The 27,052-nt window shown below is 35.2% G+C and overlaps 1 protein-coding gene across 4 annotated transcripts in view; it reads right to left on the reverse strand.

The window, feature by feature from the left end:
* Nucleotides 1–3,982: 3,982 nt before the first annotated feature.
* The window catches only part of LOC117162006 (putative aminopeptidase-2), a 73,286-nt gene continuing 50,216 nt past the window's right edge, over nucleotides 3,983–27,052 (reverse strand). For 2 of the 4 annotated variants that reach the window (XM_033343816.2, XM_033343815.2), the window contains exons 23-32: nucleotides 25,876–26,034; nucleotides 24,214–24,507; nucleotides 23,832–24,015; nucleotides 22,888–23,044; nucleotides 15,306–15,565; nucleotides 9,894–10,537; nucleotides 8,033–8,200; nucleotides 6,371–6,523; nucleotides 6,208–6,286; nucleotides 3,983–4,413 (exon numbers count right to left, since the gene is read on the reverse strand). In XM_033343816.2, the coding sequence (XP_033199707.1) occupies nucleotides 4,168–4,413; nucleotides 6,208–6,286; nucleotides 6,371–6,523; nucleotides 8,033–8,200; nucleotides 9,894–10,537; nucleotides 15,306–15,565; nucleotides 22,888–23,044; nucleotides 23,832–24,015; nucleotides 24,214–24,507; nucleotides 25,876–26,034 (2,344 nt within the window). In that variant the 3' untranslated portion in view covers nucleotides 3,983–4,167. Of the gene's footprint in view, nucleotides 4,414–6,207; nucleotides 6,287–6,370; nucleotides 6,524–8,032; nucleotides 8,201–9,893; nucleotides 10,538–13,166; nucleotides 15,239–15,305; nucleotides 15,566–22,887; nucleotides 23,045–23,831; nucleotides 24,016–24,213; nucleotides 24,508–25,875; nucleotides 26,035–27,052 lie in introns of those variants that run through there. The other 2 variants (XR_013058130.1, XM_076617611.1) reach the window with 2 other exon arrangements.

The raw sequence follows: 27,052 nt of genomic DNA on the forward strand, positions 1-27,052 counted from the left end.
AGCCTTTTTCGTTGCCACTTGTGGCTGTAGATCCGCGGGTGGTTCCTCTTGTTCCTTTCTTCGGGGGGGGGCAGGTCGGTTCCCCCATCCTGTGTACAGATGGTGCTCCGAGAGCCTCACAGAGCAGGCATTTCGGACTCGCGGCAGTGCATGCTTTCGCTTAGTGTCCTGGTTTGCCGCATCTATAGCAAAGGTGCCCCTTGTCCTCCTTGGAGGTGCAGGTTTTGCTTACGTGCCCAATCTCCAGGCACCTGTAACGCTGTAAAGGTCTTGGCTCGATGACTTCGACCTTCGCTGTCGATCAACCTATGGCGACCTTGCCTGCCTGGGCTAGTTTCCTCACTGCACCGGCCGGGCCTCGTATCCACACAGATCCAAGGCCGATCCAAGGACAAGGCGGATTTCTCCCAGTCGGACGTCCTCCGCCTTGCAACCGCCCCCCCCTTCGCCAGGATGTTCTTGATTTCCTCCTTAGTAGCCGATATGTCTATCTTAGTCACCCTTGCTTCCGCAGCTCGGAAGGGTGTCGCCACGCGGATCTTGTTCGGATCCAAGACCCGGGTCAGCCGTGCTGCGAGCGCAGCGGCCTTCTCCCTCTTCTGGTCTTCGGGGACCTCCAGAACGTAATGGTTTTGCGCATCTTCACCGCGTTGATGCCGACCTCGTCCGTGGAGACGCTGTCACTGTCCGCGGCCAACACCTCCCCGTAGGATTGGCTCGATTTATCCCTCAGTGTGATCGTTACCGCCGATGTTCGTGGTGTATGTGGGGGGGGGCAGCTTGTCTCCCCATTTTCGCGCGTTCTCCGATCTTCCCTCTGGGGCTTTTCTCAGGATCTTCGCTCCTGTCCCGGGAGTTAGCTTCGCCGGTTGTTTCTTCTCTGCCTCTTTTTTCCTTCTATTTTTTCTTTCTACGGTCTGCCATTCCATGGCAGCCACTTGACCTCCCTTGATCGCTGGAGTGTTTGGAACTTCAGACTCTATCCTTCTCGTGTTCTCGTCGGGAACGACCTCCTTTTCTTTCCTTCTTTCTATGTCTTGAAGGCGTTCTTCCATCAACCGGAGTAGCGAAGGTCCTAGCTCCTTCATCTTGCGTTCGATTGCGGCAATCTCACCCTTTGTTGTCAACAATAATTTCTTTCCTTTTTGCCCTGGACTTATTTATAATATTCAATTCTGATTCGGCTGTAAATATCTTTTCATGTGTTTCCATGCCGTTTTCAGTTGCTGAAGTTTCCTCTTCATCGCATACCGAACAGTCTTCTTCCATGTCCGTAATTTTTTTTATAATTTTTTTTTAAAGTCTTGACATTTCTAGGGTAAATATTTATCATAGAATAATACCATGTACGGAATACAAAATTATTGTGCAATTTGATATGCTTTACGTAAAACGCTCTGCGATGCTTTCTGTCTGAGTTTTAGAGATAACAAGTTTAGATGTCGACTAATTGACTAACAAACTGAGATGTATTCTAGTCGAAAGAACAATAGCAAATAAGAATATGGCCTGTGACGGCGATATATATACAAAAATATTGGTGAGTATTGGCCGTTCTCCATTAACGGTTACTCCAGGGGAAAAAGCTTTTCCCGTATTTTATCGCAATGAGCAATAACCCTAAGAAACTCCTCGACTTTTAAAATGTTTGTTACAATAGACTGTAGAAAATGCTAAATTTTATAGCGGTTCCTTAGGATTATTATGGGCCTCAGTTGATATGTCTTGATGGCTATCTTGATCGAGGGATGGATCTTGTTTTATGACAAGATTACGGACGTAACAGCTGTTATTATTTGTTATTACTGATTTTGTTTGTCATTTGACCATGAGATGGCCTTTTCTTTGTACTGATTGTATTTATTTTAAGAATAACGAAAATATTTTGTCGGATGGTCAAAATGACCGCTCACGGTACGCAAGGCAGAGTACAAATTTTTCTCAGAAAATAAGAGAACAAACTAAAAGTAAACACCGAAAAATATATTGTATGTATGTTTTAGGAAAAGTCAGAAATTAGGAAGCGATATGATAAAGTTTAAATATGATTAACTTTGTGTAGAAGTTCGAGAGCGGTCAATTTGACAACCGCTGGTAGGTTTAGCGTTAACGACGTATTTCCGTATTCTGGCGAACCAGTATTGTAAAGAATTGTCTTCTTTTTTTTAGTAGCCCTAAATTAAAACAAAATTATGTTTCTAGATACTATAGTTGTCGGGACAGCGTGTTTTTTTCCATCCTATCGCGTTGCGCTAGAGCCCTCTGATCGTCTATTGCAAAAATGGAACAACTTTGTATGTTTTCCAACTTTTATGGACATGAATATGAAACATCAATACAAAAAGAATCCGCATATAATACAAGTAATAAACTGTAAAACGATGTCTGTTACATCTTTTAGCGTTTAATAGTTTGGCGTTGACGATTTTTAAAAGAAAACCTATCTTGGATACAATTGGTCCTAGAGAAACGTCTTTTTTTATTGAAACGTATTTCACTGTAGAAGGATGAAAAGTGCGAACGTTGTCGCATTTTACAGTGATGTAGAAATGATTATCGCTGTGGTTTAACTAAGCGATTTTTGGCCGTCGATGGCCCTGCCGTGTGAAAAGGGAATGGGCGTTTCGTCGCGGGACTATCGGTGGACTTGTCAGTAAGGCTATACCCGGTAGTCCCTGCCTTAGACGTAGAGGGAGTCTCGCTAGTTGCGACATTTGTATCATGCGCCCTCGACCGCTAGCGAGATAGACAGACTCGTTGTCGTCGTAGTGGCCCTCTGATGTTGGCGGTTGGTACCCGGATCGCCCGGGAGGTGTTACGACCGCGTTGATGCCTCGAACTGTCGGCGTCCTGTTGGTACCGATCCGCCACAGATTGAATGAAAAATTTTTGTTTCATTTGAATATCAAAATATAGGTCTTTCAGAAAGCGTAGGAAGGATAAACCGGGATCGTATATTTTCATTGCAAAGTAAAAATTTCCCGTTTCGTAAGTTGACAAGTCGATTGTTTTAAAACTAACAAACGGATCGATTCAAAATATGTTACACTATTTTGGTATGACTATTTATACAGAGTGGTTGGTAACTGGTGGTACAAGTGGAAAGGGGGTGATTCTACGCGAAAAAAGAAGTCGAAAATATAGAATAAAAATTTTTCGTTTGAGGCTTTGTTTTCGAGAAAATCGACTTTGAATTTTCGCTCGGTACGTGTGTACTTTATCACGTCTCGTTATAACGGATCTCACTGTAGATCGTTGTTTCGATGGAAAAATTAAAAAAAAAATTTAAAAAAAAATTTCTATTCTATATTTTTCGACTTCTTTTTTCGCGTAAAATCACCCCCTTTCCGCTTGTACCACCAGTTACCAACCACCCTGTATATCACAGAGTCTCGATATTCTACGACTATTTTAATTAAAGTTATAAGCGATTTAAGAAAACGAACTTCTTCGCACTTTTTATGAATTTGCGGCCTAAAAATAGGCTTATCGTAATATAATAGGACTTATTTTAAAGATAATTTTATTAGATACAACTGTCTCTGAAACTCTTTTATTCACGACAAACAATTTCTAACGTATACAGCGAAGTGCAAAAAAAAGTCATGTTTTTTACGTTTAACCGATATTTGTTTAAGAAGTACCGGTGGAAAATTTTTCCAAAGTTGCTTATTTTGTTCTAAATATCGCTCGGAATCAGATTCTGCAAAAACATTTCTACTATCAATTTGTTCCTGAAAAAATGTTAATTCGATTCAACTATCGGTAATTAATGCTATCTAAGACGCAGCTACGTGCTACGTACGGACGAGAAAATTTCACCACGTATTTGTTTAAAAGTTATATCTTATGTTCCTGTTCGAGTTATACGTTAATATAGTTCATAATCGTCTTTGTTTGTTTAAACTGTGGTTATTTACTTTATCCTGCGTTCTGCAATATGAAGAGTAAAAATTAGAATTCAGGTGAAAATAAAAAATCATTGTTATATTTATAAAATAATGTACATAACTTTATTTTAAAATAGTACCGTTAATACTAATTGTTTAAATTTCACAATATATTTAAAACATAGTTTACAAATTGTTTAATATACATATATATTAATGTGCATTCGAAGAACGTATGATATATACCTTTATTAATATACACGTATGTATGTAATATCTATTGACTCATTATGTAAGCGATTAACGAAAATACTGTCATAGAAATTATACTTAAGTTATTCGCAACAACTGTAGGAGCTGGATTTGCATCTCGCATAACAGGAATTATTTCGCTCAACCAATCATTAATCACACTGGAATGATTTCGATACCATTGTAGGTTGCTCGAAGCAGATGTATTCGCAGCTTTGATGCTTACTACTATGTTTGTGATGTTGCCCACTTTGATACTTAACTCGTTCAGCTGCAATATTTGTTAAAACAATAATTATATTCATATATTGTTGAAATTTTGTTAGTAAATCAAATAAAAATGAATAAATAAAGACATTAATATATACTGTTTCTTCTTTGATCCAATTTTATTACTATGTCGTGAGTTGAAAATTATAATGTTGTAAGCCAAGATTTGGAAAATTTGCATTTAGTCGCGTATTTCAATCCTTACAAGCATTATTCCTTTAGTTTTATAGCTATATGTACAAATTTTGTATAAATATATGTCGGAGATGAAAGGACACCGGAGCCTTCCCTTTGGAACTTCAGGTAAATCCCTTAACAGCGTAATCTAGATTCTATCATAGGCGTAATTAAACAATTGTCGTCTTTTGATCCGATTGTATTTGTTCGAGATATGTGATAATGAGCTTGGGCTCGAGGCGACAGCCAGTTGCCGAACGTAGCGGTCACGGGATGAACGCTTTGTCCAACAAAGGTATGGAGTAATTCTATAGCTCTCCTTAAAAGAAATATTTGTGGTGGCACGCGACAATAAACATTCCAACGGTTTCTGTCCCGTGGCTCGCCACACGCAGACCCTATTCTTCGAGTAAGATGATTGCCAGATGTCGATGCATCTCCGCCGTACATGTTCAGCTAGCCTGAGGGCCCGTTATAAATCTTAAGATTTAGCTAAGTCCTTCAAAAAACAGTCTTTGTCCCGACTACGAGAAGATAGAGGAGACCTGTTTTTCAACGAACGACGTCTCCCACTAGCAACTTTCCCTCGAGGGCGGCTAACATCTTTTTCTAACCACCGATATGGAGATTGACCAATTAGCAGCAACGCCAATTTCCCTTACTTTCTGAATGAAGGCTTTTGTCGACGAATCCGATGATCTCGTGTCCTTAGACACACTCCATTATAGTTTTCCTCTGTGGCATCATCTGGACGGGAAAGTCATTCTCTCTCGCGATCTCATCGAAGAAAAGAGTAACCCCTTTCGACCAGTGAATATTACGCGTCCGACTTAGATTTTGTGAGTACGTTCATCTATCATCCCGTCGACCGCGGATTCGTTATTGAAGCTAGGATCATTGTCATTAGTTTCTCGAGTATTTAATTACCACGGTTACTTGTCCGGTTCTATGATAATCGTATTTGCACTAGTCAGTGTCTTCTCTATTGCATAACGACAACGTGTAATCCCAACGAAGATTCGTTTCACGCCCCTAACCCTAATCATAATGTGAACCCGACATATATAGTATTTATGTATATTTTTCTGAAAGTATGTTTTATCTTCCTTATAATTTTTTAATTTCTGCTTTAAAAAGAAGTTAACATTTTCATGCTAAATATCAGTTATCACTTTAAGATTCGCTATTCTATAGCATCTTGTAGTGATCGAAATAAACGAAAATTTATCGGTACTACCAATAAATTAGAAGAATAGAGTGAATAACAATAATTTCCAATTATACTACATGTCTTACATTTTTATCTAATGTTTTCGATGTACACAATTCATTATGATAAATCAAGTCATGATAAAAAATTCTTTAGGATTCATTAATATTCATCATTTCAATGTTAATATTATTTGCAATCTTCCTAACTGTTAAAGTTTCAATAGTCACCATTGCAGTATATCGTAGAAATTCAAAGTGTAAAAATAAAAATGACATTATTTATGGAATCAAAGAATAGCTTCATGTGCATTCTAGGAATTTTTGCACTTTTACATGCATAAACGTCTGCTGTATGTTCATAATAATCAATATACCTGTTATGTTATATATATGTTAATCAATATACCTTTGTAATTTGATCTTTCACTGAAATATGAGATGCCAGTTTAGAAATTAATTCTTCTACACCATCCCAGTCCTCGTAACTGAAAATAAAACAAGTATATAATATTCTCTTTTTCTACATTAATTAAATGCGTATTGTTTCGTGTAATTATTTATCAACTTACAAATTATATATTTTTTCATAATTATTAACTAGGTAGTCTAACATCACATCCACTCCAAATTTTCCAGAATTGTAGACAGAAGCAAGTACGGTGCTAACATCTTGCTTTCGAATATTAGAGGTATAGTTATATGTCAATGCATGTTCAATATACCTGGAGCAAAATAAAAAGATTGTTAATTGTAATAAAAATTTCTAATGTTTTAAAAATTTTTACTTATTGATAGCCGATGTGAGTTCGAAACAGTTCGGAAGATTGCAGAACAATCTAAATATCATTATCATTAATAGGTATAATATTCTTAATGTTAAGATAATAATAAATTATTCTATATAATATATAATAATATAATGTTCTTAATGTCAACAGTGACTCATTAATTCGAACAATGAACAAATTATATTAACTTTAATTATTAATTTTGTAAAATATGTATATAACATGAATTTTTAATCACACAAAAGCGTTTATTAAATGATTTACTAAATAGCACAAATCTAGTTGTTTTACAATTCGTATATTCATAAATTATATACATATTTATATTTTGAGTACAAATTGTAAATCATAAATTATTTGATGAATAATAAAAATTAGATCAAGTACTTTGTTACTATACTACCAAAAATTATAAACCTTTTATACTCAAATCATATAATCGTATAATCATATACACTCAGATCATATACTGAAATCTGGCTTGTTGTACCAGTTCAGAATTGTGTCTAAACTTTTCATTTGAGCCCTGGTACAGCCTTGTGTTCGATGACGTAGATGAACAACCTTGATTTAATCATTTTATAAATACAGCATAAATAAAAAAAGCTAATAGTTCCTTACCTCATGTATCACTATTAACATTCACGTGTATGATGACGTAAAGAAATAGCCTCAAAACTCAACTGGAATTTAGCTATTTATTTCATATTTGTATGTTATATAAGACATTTTGAAATTGTATGTTATATCTAACATTTTACACCATCTTAACCCTTTGATAGTGTGATAAAGTGTGGAAATTTGAAAATGTGCGATTTAGAATATAATTTCGTTAAGATATCCTACAATTCTGGTGTCAGCTACAAAAAATACTTTCAGCTTTTTGTAGGTAATAAATATTAATAATCACGTTACATATAATGATATCTATCATAACAAATTTAACATATTATATACAATTGCAAATTCGTTCCAAATTCCATCAATACGATCATGACAGCAATCATGTTCACAGTAGTAATGAAATCTCAGAATGCTTCGAATAATATGGATAATATATTCATAAAAATTTTCCATAATATTTAAACTTTTATGAGTTGCTGTATGAGCAATATTTGTGCATACTAGTTGTTATATGTTTGTATACTGCCACTAACATAGACAATATGTTTACAATACTCTTCCAAATGCAAATAATATCGAAAGGCAAATAGACTTGTCACATTTTCTAATATATTCAGATAGCATAAGTTATATCATTCCTTTCGTTAACTTACGATTTGTTTAAGAATCGTCAGATAAATTATTTTATAATTTTGATATGAGAGGCTTGTAGCTACTCTCCTATTGAATTATATGTATATGTATTATGATCTTTGCTGAATTAAGCGTTATGTAGTTTTCTTGTGTAATAATTGTTTATATAATATTCTTTAAACTTACGAGTTCAATACTTCTTTGTCCATGGAGCAGCCTAGTGCCTCTAATATGACTTTCTTCTCCGAAGCAAAGTCTGTCTTCAAATATTGATCCCATAGGAATTCCCACTCTGCTAGAGATCCACTTCTTATGGCAGTACAATAAACAGCTGTCCTGGCATTTGATGAAATTCTGAAAGTTATATCCCGAATGAAATAGGTTTCCCTATTTTTCTACCGATGTAATTAAATAGTTTCTATATATTAATTTATTTTATAATATATGCATATCATAATGTATACTTTATAATCTATAACCTAGCTTATTTCACAATCTAGATTTATCGTGATGATATTTTATATCATTTTAGCACGTCCAGAGGTTGATAAACGAATTTCATCAACACGAAGTATTGTATAATCGCATATATAAAACAATACTTATCAAACAATGTACTCTGTGAAATGTCTAGAAATTTTCTAGAAAGGGATTCAAATAAACATTAAAAAATAGCAGAAATAACTGCAGAATTTTACGACTTTTAAAATATTTCTTATAAAAGTAATAAATAATTGTAGAGTCTATATTTAATAAAGCTTCTCTTCAGTATTATACATTGTTAATACATTGCTTTAATTTCCTATAATATATATATATATATATATATATATATTTTTAATGTAATTTTATAATGTTATTGAAATATTAAAATCTATTTGTTGCAATTTTTTATCAAACTTTATTAAATCTATTAGAATGTCCAATTGAATTATTTATTCTAGAATTTAATTATTTGTATAAAAATTTAAAAGTAAATTGTCTTTTTAATTAGAAGTATAGGCTTTTGATTTGAACGCGTGTGATCAATACATGATCCTATTTTGCATTTCTATTATAATTTTCCAATAAAGCATTACATGGCCTACGCTTAGATAAATACTTTTATTTGATTATATTCATTTATACATGTACAAAGCTTGGCTGCTGAATCGTGGGACACAGTGTCTAATTATTTATCGACTAAGGCGGTCTTTAATATAATGATATCATTCAGATGTCATCATTCAGTCGTCATTCAGATATCGTATTAGCCTATTAATTGAATACATTGAAAGACAAAAACATTATTAATTCATATATTTAAGATGTAGAAATAAAAAGAACAAAATTTTGAAAACAGAATGAGAAAATATAAGATTTCGTTAAGAACTTGGTATTATCTATGTGTACTAGATTGCAGGTAGTTGTGTATTCGCCGAAAACAAGAAAAATAAAGGAGAGAAACAAAATAACTATAATGCAAACATTATGTTTTACAAATTAATAATTAGTTTCGTCGCATAATAATAAATATCATATATTATCCACATTGTTACTCTTAGCACTGAATACGTTTAACATTCCTACCTCTAACACTATTTCAAGCTACCATCTTTTCTTTCTGAACATGGCTTTTTTCCGGAAGCTTTAAACAGTGTTAGAGAAAGCAGTGTCAAATGTATCACTGCTAACTGTAATGGTATGAGTAGTAACAATCCAAGCCGTGGAAACCTCAGGATTCTCAAACGTTAGATAATAGATAACTTTTTCATCTAATGATAAAAAAAGAATTTATCACCTCGCGATCAGATTTTTAAAAATATGAGCATAAATAAATAAATATATATATATTTATATAATGTTTGTATAATAAATATATATATATTTTTATTTATATTTATTACATTTATTATAAAAAATATACTTATTTATTTATTTATTTATTATATATATAGTAATAAAATAATATTTCTTCTTTTATTTCTACATTTCGGTTGTACGAATATTGTTGTCTCTCCCTATATGATAAAAATAAAAATAATCTGTCAATAAGAATAAATCTTACGTATATGTATCATTTCCGCGCCACTTGGCGAACAGGTGGATAGACTTATCCACACACTCTGTATGATTCAGTTTGCACATCCAGGATAGGATCAAATCTTTGTTCAATTGATCCATGCGGAATTCTTCTTCATTATTGTCTTCGAAGTCGAGCTTTTCAAATCTGTCAGCTGCCAATAGCCTAATGTACTCTTTCAGCATACTTTCTCCATGATTTCCTTGATATCGTTGCAGAAGGAAATTCATTCCACTGAAAAATGCCTTCCAAGGTATGTAATCTTGTTCTTTTAGCAGGTAGGTTGTCCCATTCAACGCGAGGCCATAGGTGATCCAATCAGCTCGTGCCAGATTCAAGAGATCATCGATAATTTGAGCTCGATTGGTCACATGTATCAGTGTATGATTAGCGCTCTTTAAGGCATTGATCAGACGATTCCATGATTTAGTATCATAATTCACTCGATAGTAACCACTCTGCTGAATATTCAAAATAAACCATTCTTCCTGAGAATTGTATGGAATGGTTATTGGAAATCCTTGTAACCAAATATCGGCCGTAGTAACCGAAAAATTCAGTTTAGAAGCGGTTGTCATCGTAATGGGTATCCAGAATTCCTCGAAAATTTCTGGCGTAAAGAAATTTTTCTGCAAAAATTATTTCCAAAAGGTGTTTGATCTTTGGTATCTACCAGTTACCCAGAATTCATATGTAGAATATGAAAAAGATCATAACAAAAACGACCTTTGTCCACGTTTGTCTTTCTCCAGGAAAGCAAATAAGATACTCCAGTGTCTTTTATTTTTGTGCGATGTACGCCAATTATTTTTAACAAAAAATATTTATCACATCGTGAATTACTATAAGTGGCATTATCGCTCAAAAGTATGCGAATATTTTCATAATTCTAACAGAATATAATTTAATTGGAATATCATAAGTATAATTATTTTATTGATTTCAAATAGCTAATAGGTATGGAATGAAATAATTTCACGTGCAAAAGTGAAGCAGATTATGGCATAATTTTTCAACAAAATCTGTAAGAAAATATTCCAGCGAAACTATTTAACCTCAAACTGTCTATATATCATATACTTTATGCTCAGCAAGAAAATATCAAAAATGAAAAAATGATTCGAATAACTTTATGATAGGATCATTTGAGTCAGCGAAGAGATATTAACAACAAAATAATTTCCAAAAATTAGGTAATTTTCACGTGTTACTGAATTATGTTAATTACAATTAAGAATATTAACAGTATTTGAACAAACTTCTTACTTTTTGATGAGTACCTAGAAGTTATAACCTCGTAGAAAACTTGGCTACTTATCACGGCCCTAATAATAATAATATGTATAACAATATACAATACAATACTATACTAATAACGATATGTAGTATCGTGGAAAGATTGTCTAAGAAATACCCGACAAAATATAAACAGTGTTGCGAGAAAGCGTAAGTGCCGACAGGCCGAAAGGGTCGGGAAACTTCAATATATTAAGCGGCCCATCAATATGTCCTCAGTCCTTCAGTCAAATAGTTACGCGGAAGAAGGCGTACGTGACCATGATCGCGGATGGTTATGGAATACGTACTTGGTGGGGATATGAGAAGACGGGGGGATGATAAAGGAATGCTTAAGAGAGAAAGACGATTAATCGTCAGTCGTTAATGGAGAGTCTAGTTGCGAGGAGTTAGTTTTGAGTCGAGAGAAAGGTATGAGTTGTGAATTATCAATTTAGATGTCTTGGTTATATCACATTACTGCATTAAGTTCGCGTCAAATAACCATTGTTGCCTGTTTAATCCACTGTAAATAAATCCATCTATTAATAAATTTATCATATAGAGTAGAAATCACTGGAAATCCTAATTTCTAATATTTCTGATAATGATCCTATAAATGTAGCAGTACTAATAATAATATATAGTTTGTTTTCAAATATAAATCGCTCAAAAATTATTCATGACTGAATTTGTTCAATTACAAGGCAAGTTACTTAGTGTTAGTATGTCTTAAATAACTTTACTTTATACTGATCGGAATGTGCGACAAACGTAGATAAGACAAGGATTAATTGTATTATACAAACAATTAATGAAATTATAGTGTTATATTCTATTATCACCTCAAAGTGGGAAGTGAGCGTCAATTCAAGTGCGAACATATGAAGTGTATTTAAGGTATTATTAAATAAATTAAAAGTAAAGGACGTGAAAGTGAGAATAGAGTTAAAGAGATAGAAATAAGAGATAGAAATGGCAGAAAAGGAAAAAGTTTAGGAGGAAGGTTAGGTGTGAAAAAAGGTGAAAATATAGAGAAATGGCAGGAAGACAAGGGACACAAGGTTGGTAAAAAGGGATCAGATGGCCGTAGGAAGAGAACAGGAGGTTGATAAGGAGGGAACGGTAAAGAGAAAAATCTGGTCAGAATAGAACAGAAAATAACGGTAGAAAAGAGGGGAATTGAGGAATATTTAACGAAGATAGACGGGGTGAAGGCAGAGAGGAAAGGATATATTAGGAGATCAAGGAGAAAAAAGTGTGGGAGCAAAAGGAAAGGAATGTGAGAGGGGTGAAGGAACAAAAGAAAAAGAGGTCACGTTAGTATTAGTGGAAATGAGAAAAGAGATGAGAAAGATGAGAGAAATGGAGAGAAAGTAGAGAGAGGAAATAGAAAGGTAACTGAAATAAAGAGAAGATACCTGGGAAAAGGACAATTACATGGAAGAATTGGTTCCTTGGAAAAGGCAGTAGAAATAATGCTAAGAATATTAGAAGAAGAAAAGGAAGATGTAGATTCTAAGATAATAAAAAATATAGGAAAAAGAATACAGGGAGAAGCAAGAAATAGAGCAGAATAAGTAAAAATAAAAGATATGGGGAGAGTGATAGAAATACAAAACAGTAGGGAAAGAGAGAGCAACATAATAAAAAAAATAAATATAGATGAAAGAGATAACAAAGAAATAAAAGAAGAAATAGGGAAATTTGTAGATAAGGATCTAAAGGTAGCTTGTAAATTAGAGCGGGCGAAAGCGATAGAAAAAGAGAAGGAGATGATAATTGCGAGAGTAGAAAAAGAAGAGGAGCAGAAAAAGATGTTAACGAATAAGAAGTACCAGTAGCGGAAATTTACTTAAGATTTGAAATGCCTTGATATTTATGAAAAGTTTTCTGATAAAGTACAACTCCGTTTGTATAACTTGCTGAGGGACAAATTGATTTATATAACCAGGTTGTTCATATAACAAAAGCCCGCCTATGTTTCTCTGCCATTATTAGAATAGGAGTTCATGTTTATATAAGAAGATTCCAAGAAACACTTACATAAATGTCTTAAATACATAATAATGTTGCAAACTTCAATAATTATTTACAGGTGAATACTCCCCGCCGATTTTGATGTCCTTGAGATACGGGGATAATTCTAAACAACTTTCCTTATAATATACAGGATGTTCGGCTACAGGTGTAAAAATTTTAAGGGCTGATTCTTGAAGCTAAAATAAAAATCAAGAATACAAAAATTGCGTATCCGGCTTTTAGTTACTGGCAATTAAAAATCAATCGAAATATCCCTGTGCGCTAGCAAATTTTCTTACGCGAATGAAAGTAGGTCAACCTGATCAATGGGGTGCGCAGATACCCTTAAATCGAACGATAAATGGGCAGTAGCATATCTCGTACAAATCGTAGGAAAGTAAATTGTTTTTGAATTCATACATCATCCGGTCCTCGAGTGTCATTGAAAAATGGCATTTAAGTGTCAGTTTAGAGTAGCATTTTAAGTGTCGAGACTGTTCACAGAAAAGTCGTAACGAAAATGGCATTCTAGGCATTTTATATTACAGTAAATGTTCAATGTAGTTAAAATCCGATGGACTGATGATGGAGATAAAGATGTGGCGGCACTCGGCGACAATGTATATCGCCGAAGTGCCTAATGAGCCATGGGTATTCCAACAGTCCTTCCGCCGAATGTTATAGAAGAAGGCATGCGTGGCAACGGTCGTAGACGCCTAACAAACGCGTGGATAGTGGGGATATTGAGGAGTGACAAAGAGAAAAGAAACAGATCCGATCGAAAGTCAAATTGTAAGAGCTTCAGTCTTGGAAAGTCACGGCTGGAGTTCAGAAGCAAATCGTAATTAGTATAAACCAAGTGTTCAAAAATAAATTCTCTTCTTATTTTTCTATATTTTATTTTTCTTTTCATCGGAGATTTCCTTTTTTTTATTTTACGTGACACACTACACGCTCAAATCACTTGCGTTGAAATTAAATAAAAAAGATTAAAACGATAATAAAGAATACAAAAATAAAGGAAATAAAAGAGTTCAAGGACCTAAAAATGGAAAGGACTAAAAAAATGTACAGCAGAATAACTTAAACCTATACTAAATCTAGAATTAACTCTAACTTTATGTTTATACAATTGTCATAACGTTTCTCTTTGGCTCTCGGAAAGATTCTATCCTTCTACGACTATTTTACTCTCTTATCAAATTTCTAAAATCGCTAAAACATGTTACGTAACAAGGTAGTAGTGAAGAGTTCTTACAGAAAAAAAATTTACGATATTCTACGTTGATGTCACACGCTCAGGAACAGTAACAGGGTAGGCAAAACATCCTGCATGCCACAGCCATCGAAACAATAACCAGATAGTAACAGAATAGCCGCATCTGATAGACACCCGACGATAACCCCCCCCCCCCTAGAGAGACCAAACCTTAGTATAAGAACCTTCGCAAATCAGCACCCAACACCTTTTTGTTATAACACTCTGAATCGTTACTCTGTTGGATTCGTACAATAAAATTTTACTATCATATCTAAAGTCCAAATTTTTTACCTTACTTGTGAAACGTTCGAACTATAACGCAAGATCACCGGTGATATGTCAATTTCGTGATTTCTTGTGTCTCCTACGTGACTGATGCTGTCATTTCCTTGTATAATTTTTTTGATATTAGTTAAGGACAGCCACAATATCTGAAGTGTAACTTTTAAAAACATTATCAGTAACTAAAAAACAAAGCTAAAAGCACAATCTTTTTATTCTTGATTTTCGTCTTAATTCGGCTGCCTTAAATTTCCTCACCCTGTTTAGAATCATGTTCCTAACAACATATTTCAAGGTCATCGAAATCGGCAGGCAGTACTCTTCTGTAAATAATTACCCAACTTGTATCGACTGCGAAGTATAGAAGTGTGTAACATAATGCGTGCTCCTACCGTTTACATTTTCGTTCATAGAAGCGGATTGACGCTCAGCAATAGTTCAGATAGTATACTTATAGGAGCTTCACTAAAGTTCAGTTAATCAGGCATTACTAAAATTTCGTTATGCAAATGGAGTTTGTATTATGAAGTTCCATTGTACTGGACCTTAATGTATACCTGAGACAATATTATAGCATGTTCTTCTGACTTCGCAGAGACAACCGGATATCCTCTTGTATTAGTCCAACCAGACATGAAATTTGACATATTCAACCAGGGGTTTAAATCGTTTGTTTTCATCATCGCATCATCGAAAGCTTTCCAAAGATCGTTTGGAGTTGCAGTACGGTATTTATGTCGGTCCAAATACAGGTACATAGCTTCTTTGAAGGTTTCTGGTTTCAGTGACTTTTGTATCATTCGTATGACACTAGCCGCTATAAAAATATTTACTTTTAATAGTAAAATGTTAATTCTTAGGAACACGGTTGAAGTAAATATAATTGAATTTTATTGTAATAAAAGATAATTAGTAATGGTTGCAGATAATGTTCGGCAGATATTATATTAAGCAATGAATACATTTTTATTTACAGAAGGAGATTCAACGATAAAATATTTATTTTCTGGACAAAGCAAAATTAATGAATTGTTATCAATGTATCGTATTTGCTGTGCGCAAGGTGGATGGGCGCGTAGCCCTATACAAAAAGCCAACTTGTTTGCAAGTCACCTAACTAATGTCTTCAAACCGTTTTCCTCCACTACTACCGCCGAAATAATGGAATACTTGCACTCTCCCTACCAGATGTCTCCTCCTAATGAACCTTTCTCAACTCTGGAAGTTATAGAATTAATCCGTCATCTAAATCTCAGGAAAGCATCGGGACATGATGAGATAAGTAACGAAGCTATTAAGGAGCTTCCCATAAAAGGGATTGCTCTCATTACCTCCATTTTTAATGCAATTCTTCGCCTTGAATACTAAGTCTTGGAAAATATCATTAATTACTCTTATTCCTAAACCTGGGAAACCAATACACGAAACTAGCTCTTATCGTCCAATTAGTCTTCTATCCACTTTGTCGAAACTATTCGAGAAAATGCTAACGAAACGACTCCTTCCACTCTTAGAGGATTTGAAAACAATGCCAGATCATCAATTCGGTTTTCGGAAGCAATATTCGACGATTGAGCAAATTCATCGTCTAACTCATAAAATCAGCGAAGATTTAGAAAAGAAAAAATATAGCTCTTCAATCAAATATTGCTCTGAAGGACTCTTGTTCAAACTAAAGAAAATACTACCACACACCTACTACTCTATCTTAAAATCATATCTAACCAATAAGCTGTTCATGATTAAATACTTAGACGCTATAACCGCAACATCCCCAATAGAAGCTGGCATACCCCAAGCCAGTGTCCTCGGACCTTCGCTGTTCACCATCTACACTGCCGATTTACCAAAATTTAACAGAGATAACCACAGCGACATTTGTTGATGATACAGCTTTATTAGCATCCTACTCAGACCCGAAAGTTGCCTCCTCAACTCTCCAGCGAGGTTTTGACTCTATGGAAAAGTGGTCCCACAAATGGCGTTTCAAAATAAATGAAAATAAATCCAGTCATATAACTTTCATGCTGCGAAAACAATCCTGCCCACAGGTGACCATAAATAATATTCCACTTCCAAACAGTCCAGTTCCAGATACAGTCAGATATCTGGGCATGATTGTAGATAGAAGAATGACATGGAAACGGCACATCGTAGATAAATCTAAAGAACTGAACACAAAACTAAAAAAATTCTACTGGCTCATTGACAGACGCTCCAACTTAAACATGCAGAGTAAAATAATGCTATATAAAGCCATATTAAAACTTATTTGGACCTATGGGATCCAACTATGGGGAACAGCGAGTATTTTCAACATAGAAATTCTCCAACGATTCCAAACAAAAACTCTAAGATCCTTAATAGATGCACCTTGGTATGTTACCAAAGAAACAACACATCGCGACCTTAAGATGCTAACCGTGCTCGGCAGTTCCAGATGGGACTCACGTAAGCGGGGTCCTCAAGGTACAAAGTACCCGGAATCTTATCTCGACAGTATCGGGATCTTGACTGCGCTACTACTCAAGGCCACGTAGAGAGAGTGTAACCGTACTTAAACACCTTACATTCCGACGACCTTCCCTGCTGTGTACATAGAGGACTCACGTAGCGGGACGCTTGTCCCGACGGTCCTCCCTGGTTGCGGGAACGTGGGTTTGCCAACCCCCGTTGACTTACATAAACAAGTCCTCCCTGCGGGGCCGGACCCAGGACATGTAGTCTGGTTCTTGGTGTCGGGTACTTTCCTGAGATTTAATATCATATACAGCACCCGGGCAACCCTAGAAGCCATCGGAGTTGGGATACGCCCAACCAGCGCACTCGGTACACAGTACCGGTTACCTCAAATAATCGCCCGCAGGAGGCTCTCTCGTCTCAGGTCGAACGGGGCCCTTTCCAAGCCCTTCCGTCTTCCGGGACGGTATCCGGAGCAGGTGGGACGCTGCTCACCCGCCGAAGGCCATTCGGAGGACTTTGTCCCCCTTAACTCGGCCCTCTTGCCAGCACTTGGCCACAACCACTGCCACCACGAGTCCATACCCATTATTGGTCGAGCCGAGGGTTCGCTACGCCCTCTGGGCTAACACTCGACCGCCCGTGGTACCGTTCATTGTCAACGGTGGGACCGCGCGTGTGGATGTACCGCCACGTCTCTGCTGCACGGTTTACCTGCACACCGTGCAGTCAGACCCAGATGAGACTCACGTAAGCGGGAGTTGAGGAAATGTACCTCGGCGGCTCTCCCGACGGTCTCACCCTTGGCTTCAGGATCGTGGGTGCGCTACTACCCAAGGCTCCGCGGGGAAGACTTAGTCTTACACCACAGCAACCTTCCTTGCGGTGTACATAGAGGACTCATGTAAGCGGGACGCTTGTCCCGATGGTCCTCCCTGGCTGCGGGACCGTGGGTTTGCCAGCCCCCATAGACTCGCAAAAGCGAATCCTCCCTGCGGAACCCGTATCGAGACAGTCGAAAACTCGGTAGGTCACCGAACGTTAGCAGCAACGTAAGAAAGCGACAATGAACTATGCCAAATCCTCAACTCCGACTCTCGCGCGCTGCGGCTTGAGAAAATTCGATTTTCCGACGTGGAAATATTTTACGACATTTCGATCGGAACCATGCGGCCGTTCGTACCGAGACCGTTACGACGCAACGTATTTCAGTCGTTATACGGACTTTTCCATCCGGGGATACGAGCCACGCAAAAACTGGTGACGACACGCTTTGTCTGGCCGTCTGTAAACAAAGATTGCCCCGTAAAAATAACAACCAACCAGGAACGCCGATTCCAATCACGTCTGTTCAAAGAGTTATGCCGGTTGCTTGGCGTCACCCATCTACGCACGTCGGTCTATCATCCCGCGTCTAATGGGATGGTAGAGCGCTTACATAGACAGCTTAAAGCAGCAATCAAGTGCCACGACACGAGCAACTGGGTCGAAATTCTACCAATCGTACTATTAGGCATTAGAAGCGCGATAAAGGAGGCCCTAAACGCAACGGCAGCCGAAATGATCTACGGCACCGGCATACGATTGCCGGCGGAGTTCTTTTTACCAATCAATCAGCGGGCCAACTCTGAATTTGTGAACCTGCTAAAAGAACGGATGGAGGAAGTCAGGCCATAGCCTGTTACACGACACGGCGAAAAGAAAATATTCATTTTCCGCGAGTTGGAATCTTTGCCGTACGTATTCTTACGATATGGCGCGATTAGAGACCCTCTACAGCCGCCTTACGACGGGCCGTTTAAAGTAACGCGAAGAGGCGCAAAAACATATACAATTACAGTGAACAATCGCGGCGTAACGGTTTACGTAGACCGGTTAAGGGGGTATTCTAGTCTAGAAATTTGAAAAAATCGAAAAATTTTTTTTTCATATTTCTAAAGTTTAGACATTCAAGAATATGTCCTTAAAAGGATTTTTCAAAATTTCAATCATTTATGAGTTACAGCCATTTTTGTGACGCAGCATCTGCTCCGGTCCGACCAGAACAAATGAACAGTAGACGGTAGACGTTGTCCGAGTAAACTTGTCTCAAAACTTTAAACGCGTTTTTCTCGAAACTACTTTTTCGAGTTGGCGTGCACGATATCTTACGTTCTAATGAACTGATTTATTTGAAATTTGGTATGAATATTCTTTATACATTCCTCTATCGCCGGAACCACGCTCAAATCAAAATTTTTAATTTTGCTATTTTGTAAACATTCGGAATTGTTAAGAAAACATGCGAAACAAGAAACTTTCCTTCAAACGGCCGCCATTTTGTGAAAAAATATTGTTTTGACTTTTCCAAGATTCATGCTATAGCCGCATCTATACTAATTAAGAATCCGTTCGGCGTTATTGTTTCAGATGACCAAAAGGGTTGAAATTATACACGCCAGGATACCATTTTTTTTTAGCACCACTTACTTTGCCAGCTTATAACTTTATGAATTTTGAGTTTTGAATTCTTTACGTAATCTTAAAATATCAATAAACAAATGCTAAAAAGAAGGATAGAAAAAATATTTTTTGTTTCGTTTGTACAGAGCTTCAAAAACCGCCCGAAATTCGTGCCTCTAAACTAGAATACCCCCTTAAAGCCAGCCTTTGTAGTACCAGAGGACCTCGAAGCGAAAACCGTCGAAACCCGTGACGTGCTTATTCCGGTAGAACAGACGAACGCCCGCAACGAAAGCGACACAATTATCAATAATCAAAACAATGAAGGAAACACCAGCAATAGGAACGTTACGCGGTCAGGGCGAAGAGTCCATTTTCCTGATTGGCTGCAGGCAGGCTTCGGTTAGGCATTGTAATTATCGGACACGGGATATATCATGAAAATTAAAAAAAAAAAACAGCGACGCTCAAGTAAATATAATAAAAACGTTATCACTGGTAGAGGGGTAATGTAGCGGCACAGGAGTCAAAGGACGACGCGAGTCAAGAGCGACTCGTGTTGTTGTTTCGCCTCAGGACATTGACTTAGCCTTGACGCATGAAACATAACGACAAATAAACTCCGGGCAAAACAATGTCGCCGCTACATGCAACCGCCGAATGAAGACGAATTTAAATTTTCTGACTCTCCCCCGACCAGTATAAATAAATGGACACGATCGCGAGCAAGTACATATCGAGTATCTAACAGCGTCAAGAGTATCACTGAGTATCTTACGGGCGTCTATCAAGTTACGCGACGAGCATTTACGAGTATTTTTTCCGCGATTTTATTTTGCGATTTATACTTCGTACTCACGACGTACGTTTACGGCTGTATATTAATTTATTGTTATAAATATATTCGACGGTTACAACAACGAGTAAACTCGTCATTAATCCTCACGTACCTATGTCCTCTTCACATAAACATCTACAAATACATCGAGACGTTAAGATACCCACAGTTAAAGAAGAAATATACAGGTTCAGAAACAGATATAATATAAGAGTTAACAACCACCAAAACCCATTAGTTACCCAACTACTTGATACGACGGATCAGATCCAGAGACTAAAAAGACAATACCCTCTAGATTGAAGCATTAGATTCAACTAGAATCAAACATACTATAAACTATTATAATCCAAGTTACAGTACCACGCCAAAAGAATTTACTTATAATGCTCAATGAGAATTGATTGCAAATAGTCTAGTCAAATAAAAAAAAAAAGAAAAAAATGTAGTATCGTGGATGAAAGGCCTAAGAGATATCGGGTGAACTATAAACAATGTCGCGAGAAAGCCTAAGTGCCGGCAGGCCCATCAATGTATTGTCGGTCCTTCAATTGAATAGTTACGCGGAAAAAAGGCCTACGTGACTGTAACATCAACCAAATCTCAATCCACATCAGAGACCAGACCACACACCGAGGGGCAAGATAGCAGCCAGATGTCTACACATCCTTACTGGAGATCCTCAATAGTCTTAGGGACCCACCATAAATCTTGGCATTTTCATAGCTAAGGTCCTTTAGATCAAACAACCATCTTTTATTTCAAATGTCCTTTACTTTTATTGTTTACCACGGGAGGATACGGGAAACATGGTTTTTCTCACGTTCGGTATCTTCCGTTAGCAACTTTCTCTCGAGGACGACCCTTCCTAGTCCACCAACCTTTTTATGATCCAATCGAAAGCAATGTCTATCGCCCTCACTTTCCTAGCCAAAATTGTTCTTAACGAATCAGCTCATCTCGTGTCTTTAAACACGCCCATAACTAACTTTCCTCCGGTACAACATCGTCACTAAACCTTACTTATTCTCTATCTCTAGAATAGTCAACATCTTTTACCGAGTTTTTACCCTTAGACCAGTCGCGTACTTAGTTTATACATACGCGTCAGTGTAACTAGATTCTATATAAAGTTGTTGGACTGTGCTTTATACGTGTCATATATTCAATTGTGATTATTGAATTCATAATAAACATTGATAAAAAAGAAAGTTAATAGTTGTGTTACGGCTCAACCTTCTTGTTTTTATCAACTAAGCCTCAAGTTTACGTGACATGATCCTGGCCACGAACGGTTGCGGAATATGTGTGTGGTGGGATTATGAGAAAAGACAAAGGGATGCTAAAGGAGAAGGACAAATTAACAGTCAGTGCGAGTTGAGAAGTCGAAGAGTGTGAATTGCGCTGTCGAGAGAGTGTGGTCCGCGTGAGAGAGAGCGTTGGAACCAGGGTGACGAGGATTGTAAATTAACTATTTAGTTGTCTTAATTATAGAGCACATTATTGTATTTAATTTACGTTAAATAACCATCATTTCTTGTTTAACCAACACCTGTTTAATCCATTTTAAATAAACTAATAAATAAAGATCCTACCTCAATAAATATTTAACAAATTATTTTTCATCCTAATGTACATAAATATAGAAACAATTATATTTTATTTTAGTATGAGAATTTTTATGTTGTATCTTTAGTTGATAATGTATTAATTATTTGCACATTTAATTATTAATTATTAGAAGTAATTAAATTCAATTTATATACGATGGTGGAGCTAACAGAAGTTAATATAATTGCAAGTATATAACAATGAAAAAAGTAAACAGTATAATTTGAAAGTATCAGTGACGACAATGAGTAATTAAATTTTAGGTGTTGCAATTTAGAATACTTTAATCCTACTGAGATAAAACTATTTTCACAGACATTTTACTATAATTAATATAACACGGATTTGGATTATTTGTTCAAATGTTTGAGATTTAAACAAGTGAACTGCAAAAATCTACTTAAAGAATCATAATTCATCTTTATATGTCCTTTCCTCACTCGCGTGCAAAAAAGCTAATGACATCGAATTGTGCTCTTTTCGGGGCTATTCAATTCTTCTTGTTTAAAAGCTTATTTTAAAAGTACAGTTTACATGACTTTTGCGTAGTACTGTTAGAGGGATCTATACAAAACTGCGTACCAAAGTAAAACTCTATGTCATGCTTATCTTCATTAGTAAGTAATTCAACTTACCTATTTTTATCATATTCAGGCGTTAGTTAATTAAAACAAAATAATAAAGACAGATGAGCTTGGTCAATATGTATCGATTAAGAATTCCTTGGGGTTATTTGAAAAATATCAATTCATCGTGTTCTAAACTATAAAAATCTCACAATTACTTACATTTTCCATAAGTAATGGCGTCAAAAATTTTTTCAATTTCGTCAGGTGTAGTAACTGCATTATTCATGGGATGCGTTGACAGCAAGGCATCTTCTTCCATCGCTGGCTGTAGTTCATCAACCACAAATAAGTCGTTGTAACCAAAGTCTGATTCGAACTGTAATGAATTTTGTAACTGTTATATTTTTTAGTAGAGCATGCCATATCTTTGGTTTACAAAATATATCTTAATTAAATTATTTATTTTATCTGCGGGTTTATTGTACCAAAAAAAATGTAGAACAGATCGCCTCCGAAATTAGTATAGAAATATTGGTTGCTTGTTCCATTATAAAGGCTATTGAAAAAAGAGTGCAATTAAATCGCTAATAGCAGCTAAAGTTATATTGTCGTTTGTTTCGATTTGATAATCTCAAACTGAGACATGAAGTGTGAGTGATGTAGAGACAAAGATTTCCAAAAACGCACAGATACTTTCGTGTACAATAAAATGAATAAAGAATATAATATAATAGTTAAAAAAAATAGTTGCTTCATATTATAAACTGAAAGACTACATTTTTAACAAAAAATTTTACCGTCGTGGTCCTACAGATGCAAGTATAACCTAAAATAAGACAGTTTAACACGTTGATATGTTGAATATTGGCATAACTATCAAAGAAAAATGGCAGTTTAGCTATATACAGGATGCGGTATAAATGTATGTCCCTACGTCAGGGAGTGAATTGTCATCTATAACTCGAAAACTACATATGTCGTTTTTTATTTATTTTAATGTATAGATTCATCCCCTGAAACATTTATAACTCACTTTGTATAAAAAAATAACACACCCCCAAACCACATAATATTCAACAGATCAGAAACATTCATAGCAACGTGTATGAATGTCCAATGTTTATTACCGTCAAAGGGATCTAACATGTTCAGTAAAGGCTTACCATTTCGGCAAGACGCCATTGCATATATTCGGCGAAACCCTCGTTCAACCATAAGTGTTCCCACCAATCGCAGGTGACCAGATTTCCATACATCATGTGCGCGATCTCGTGAGCAATTATAGTAATTATATAGACCCTCTGTTTAGCTGATGTTACTTTCTTGTCATAAAAGAGTCCGTACTCTCTGTGAAAGTAATTTACACATTTCTATAAATGTATCTAGTCTAATGATAATAAGATCAAGTTGATATCCACTAAACCAAAGAATTGAATGAATTCCTTTATATTCATTTATGAATCAGTTAGAAATTAAACAAAATGAACCCTTCATAAATGATTAATTTAGATATAGATTCTCTTAAAATAACTCAATACAATTTACCTGAACGTAGCAAGGCCCCAATTTTCCATAGCACCCATTGAGAAATCTGGAATTCCGACTAAATCCAATTTTGGCAATGTATATTCATGGTTTGTTTCCATCTGAAGGTAATCAAGGATTCTCCTTGCTGCGATTTGCGCTAAATAGTCTTTCTGAACAATATTGGGTCTACCCCATATGTTTACGCTTAAATATGCATTTACCATAGGATCAAAGTCGCTGACTACAAATGCCACCAGGTATGTTGACATACTGACTGTTTCTTTAAAAGTTTCTACAACACGATCTGATGTACTGAAAGTACAAGTTAGAATGTATATATTACATTTTCGTGAAATGTTCCTGTTATAACAAATATAAATCTATTAACCCATTAACCCAAAGACCAAATACAAGAATAATGTGTTGCTTAAACGAATATTATTTAGAAACGTGAAGTAATATACAGGTTGTTTCATCTAAATATAAAAAATGTATTGGAATAGCAGATACTTTACAGGAGCTAATTTACAAATCAGAGATATACAGTGGGTCACGCAAGTAAAGGACACGTGTAAACACCTTTTATGCGTTTTATATGGGTCATTCTTATTAATATTGTGATGTAACCCGACTATCATAATTATATTGGGAAAGTTTAAAACGAATCTGTTATTATAAATTACAAAATATTTGGTATAAGTATATATGTATTTCGCAAAAACCACAAAAATATCTAAACTATCACTTATTCATTATTATAATACTTATCATATATTAAGGCTATTCATGATGGATTGTAATTTTTTATTAAATATATGTTTACAGCAAATATCTCATAACGTCTATATACATTTTTAGATTGGTTTAAATTTCATCCATATATTTAGGATAGCCGTATAAATGCTAATAAAATTTTATGTACTTCTATGAGCTGTTGTATATAAACAACATTTGTATGACTTAGAAAAATCATAACGTGCAATTATAAATGCACCGATTTCTACAAAACTTCATATGATTGTAAGCGGTAAGTGAAAAAAGAAAACGATGAAAAAGATATGGAAAAATCCTTGGAACTCCTTGTTATAATTACATTGTTAAAGAAATACTCGGTAATGTAAATTGACTGAAAAAGATTGGAAATTAAATGTTGTGTTAAGACAACGTTAGTTTTTAATGTAGATCTTAATAATATTAACGTATAATGTTTAATCAAAACGTACAAAAGAGAACGTGATATTTTATTACATCATATCTCCTGTTATTTTACAGGAAAATAGCTTTAAGATTCACTACACTTTCATTCAATCTCACACTACCAAAACTGTTTTTATGTTAGTATTACAAAAAAAAAAAACATAATGCGTATTAAGAGATTGCACTGTTTGGTGCTATGTAATTCATAGTTAGCGACGTAGCATATGCATATTTACATAAAAAATATAGGAGAGTATAGATTTACAGAAATGTACAACAATGTAGATGCATGAAAATGAAACTAATTTATAACTTTTCATTGTCAAAAATATTAGAATTTTATAACTTTTTGTATTAATAAATTATAATAGTATTATTCTATATAAATGACTTTGACTTAATATTTGCTTTTCTTAAAGTACATTATTGCTTCTATTTTTTTTTTAACAATCATGATGTTTATATTTTTCTGTGCATACTTACGTCAGTGGAATTAGCGAATTTCTAGGCATATTACTCAGCACCTTATAATCCTTAGGTCTTTCCATGTTTATTACAAACTTTGCTTTGAAAGCTGGTTCATCGAAGCAAGGGAAAGCCTGTCTCGCATAAGTTGCTTCAAACTGAGTCGCAGCCAACCAACTAAAATCAAGAAAGGATATTAGGAAACTAGAGAAATTAATTACAAGTAACAACTGATTCTTCATGAAAATATAAACAGAAGTAATTGAATAAATTCTTCATGTGCATTACATCGTTTCGATTTTAGGGAAAATAAATAAATATAATTCATTGGATATAAAATACGTAAATTATCAATTGTTAATCTTATTGAAATAATTGATCATTTTGTTTTTTTAAACAAATAATTACTAAAAATAAACGTTGCGTTGACTATAACGTTTTATTTCTTTTAGTAACTCCACAACAGTTTAAATTCCGTTATATGAGTTGTTTGTTTACACATCAGAATCTTTTAAATTAGAGATTAAAATAAAAATAGGAAACTACAATATAAACCCAAGAAGTAAATAATTATATGAAATAAATAAAAAGTTAATTTCATGTGTAAAGTGGCTATAAGATGTATTGGCACATACCCTTATTTTCCAGTGAAGTGTTTCTTTACATGACTCTACACATTTCATTTTTATAATAATATATAAAATTTTTGTGATTTTTGTAATCTGAAAGTACTACTAAATAATACATAATTTAATATACTTGGATTTAATTAATTAATATGTATATAAATATTTTAATATACAGGGTGGTTGGTAACTGGCGGTACAAGCGGAAAGGGGATGATTCTCGCGAAAAAAGAAGTCGAAAATGTAGAATAGAAATTTTTCGTTTGAGGCTTTGTTTTCGAGAAAATCGACTTTGAATTTTCGCTCGATACGCGTGCACTTTATCGCGTCTCGTTATAACGGATCTCACTGTAGATCGTTGTCTCGATGGAAAAATTAAAAAAAAAATTTAAAAAAAATCTTTATTCTATATTTTCGACTTCTTTTTCGCGTAGAATCATCCCCTTTCCGCTTGTACCGCCAGTTACCAACCACCCTGTATATACATATATTATATTGTAATGGACTGTGGACTTATTTGTGAAACAGAAACTCTTATTCCATTTTTGTTCATTTTCTGACGTCTGAGT

Source organism: Bombus vancouverensis, chromosome 1 (genome assembly GCF_051014615.1).
Source record: "Bombus vancouverensis nearcticus chromosome 1, iyBomVanc1_principal, whole genome shotgun sequence".
In the NCBI taxonomy this organism is placed as follows: domain Eukaryota; kingdom Metazoa; phylum Arthropoda; class Insecta; order Hymenoptera; family Apidae; genus Bombus; species Bombus vancouverensis.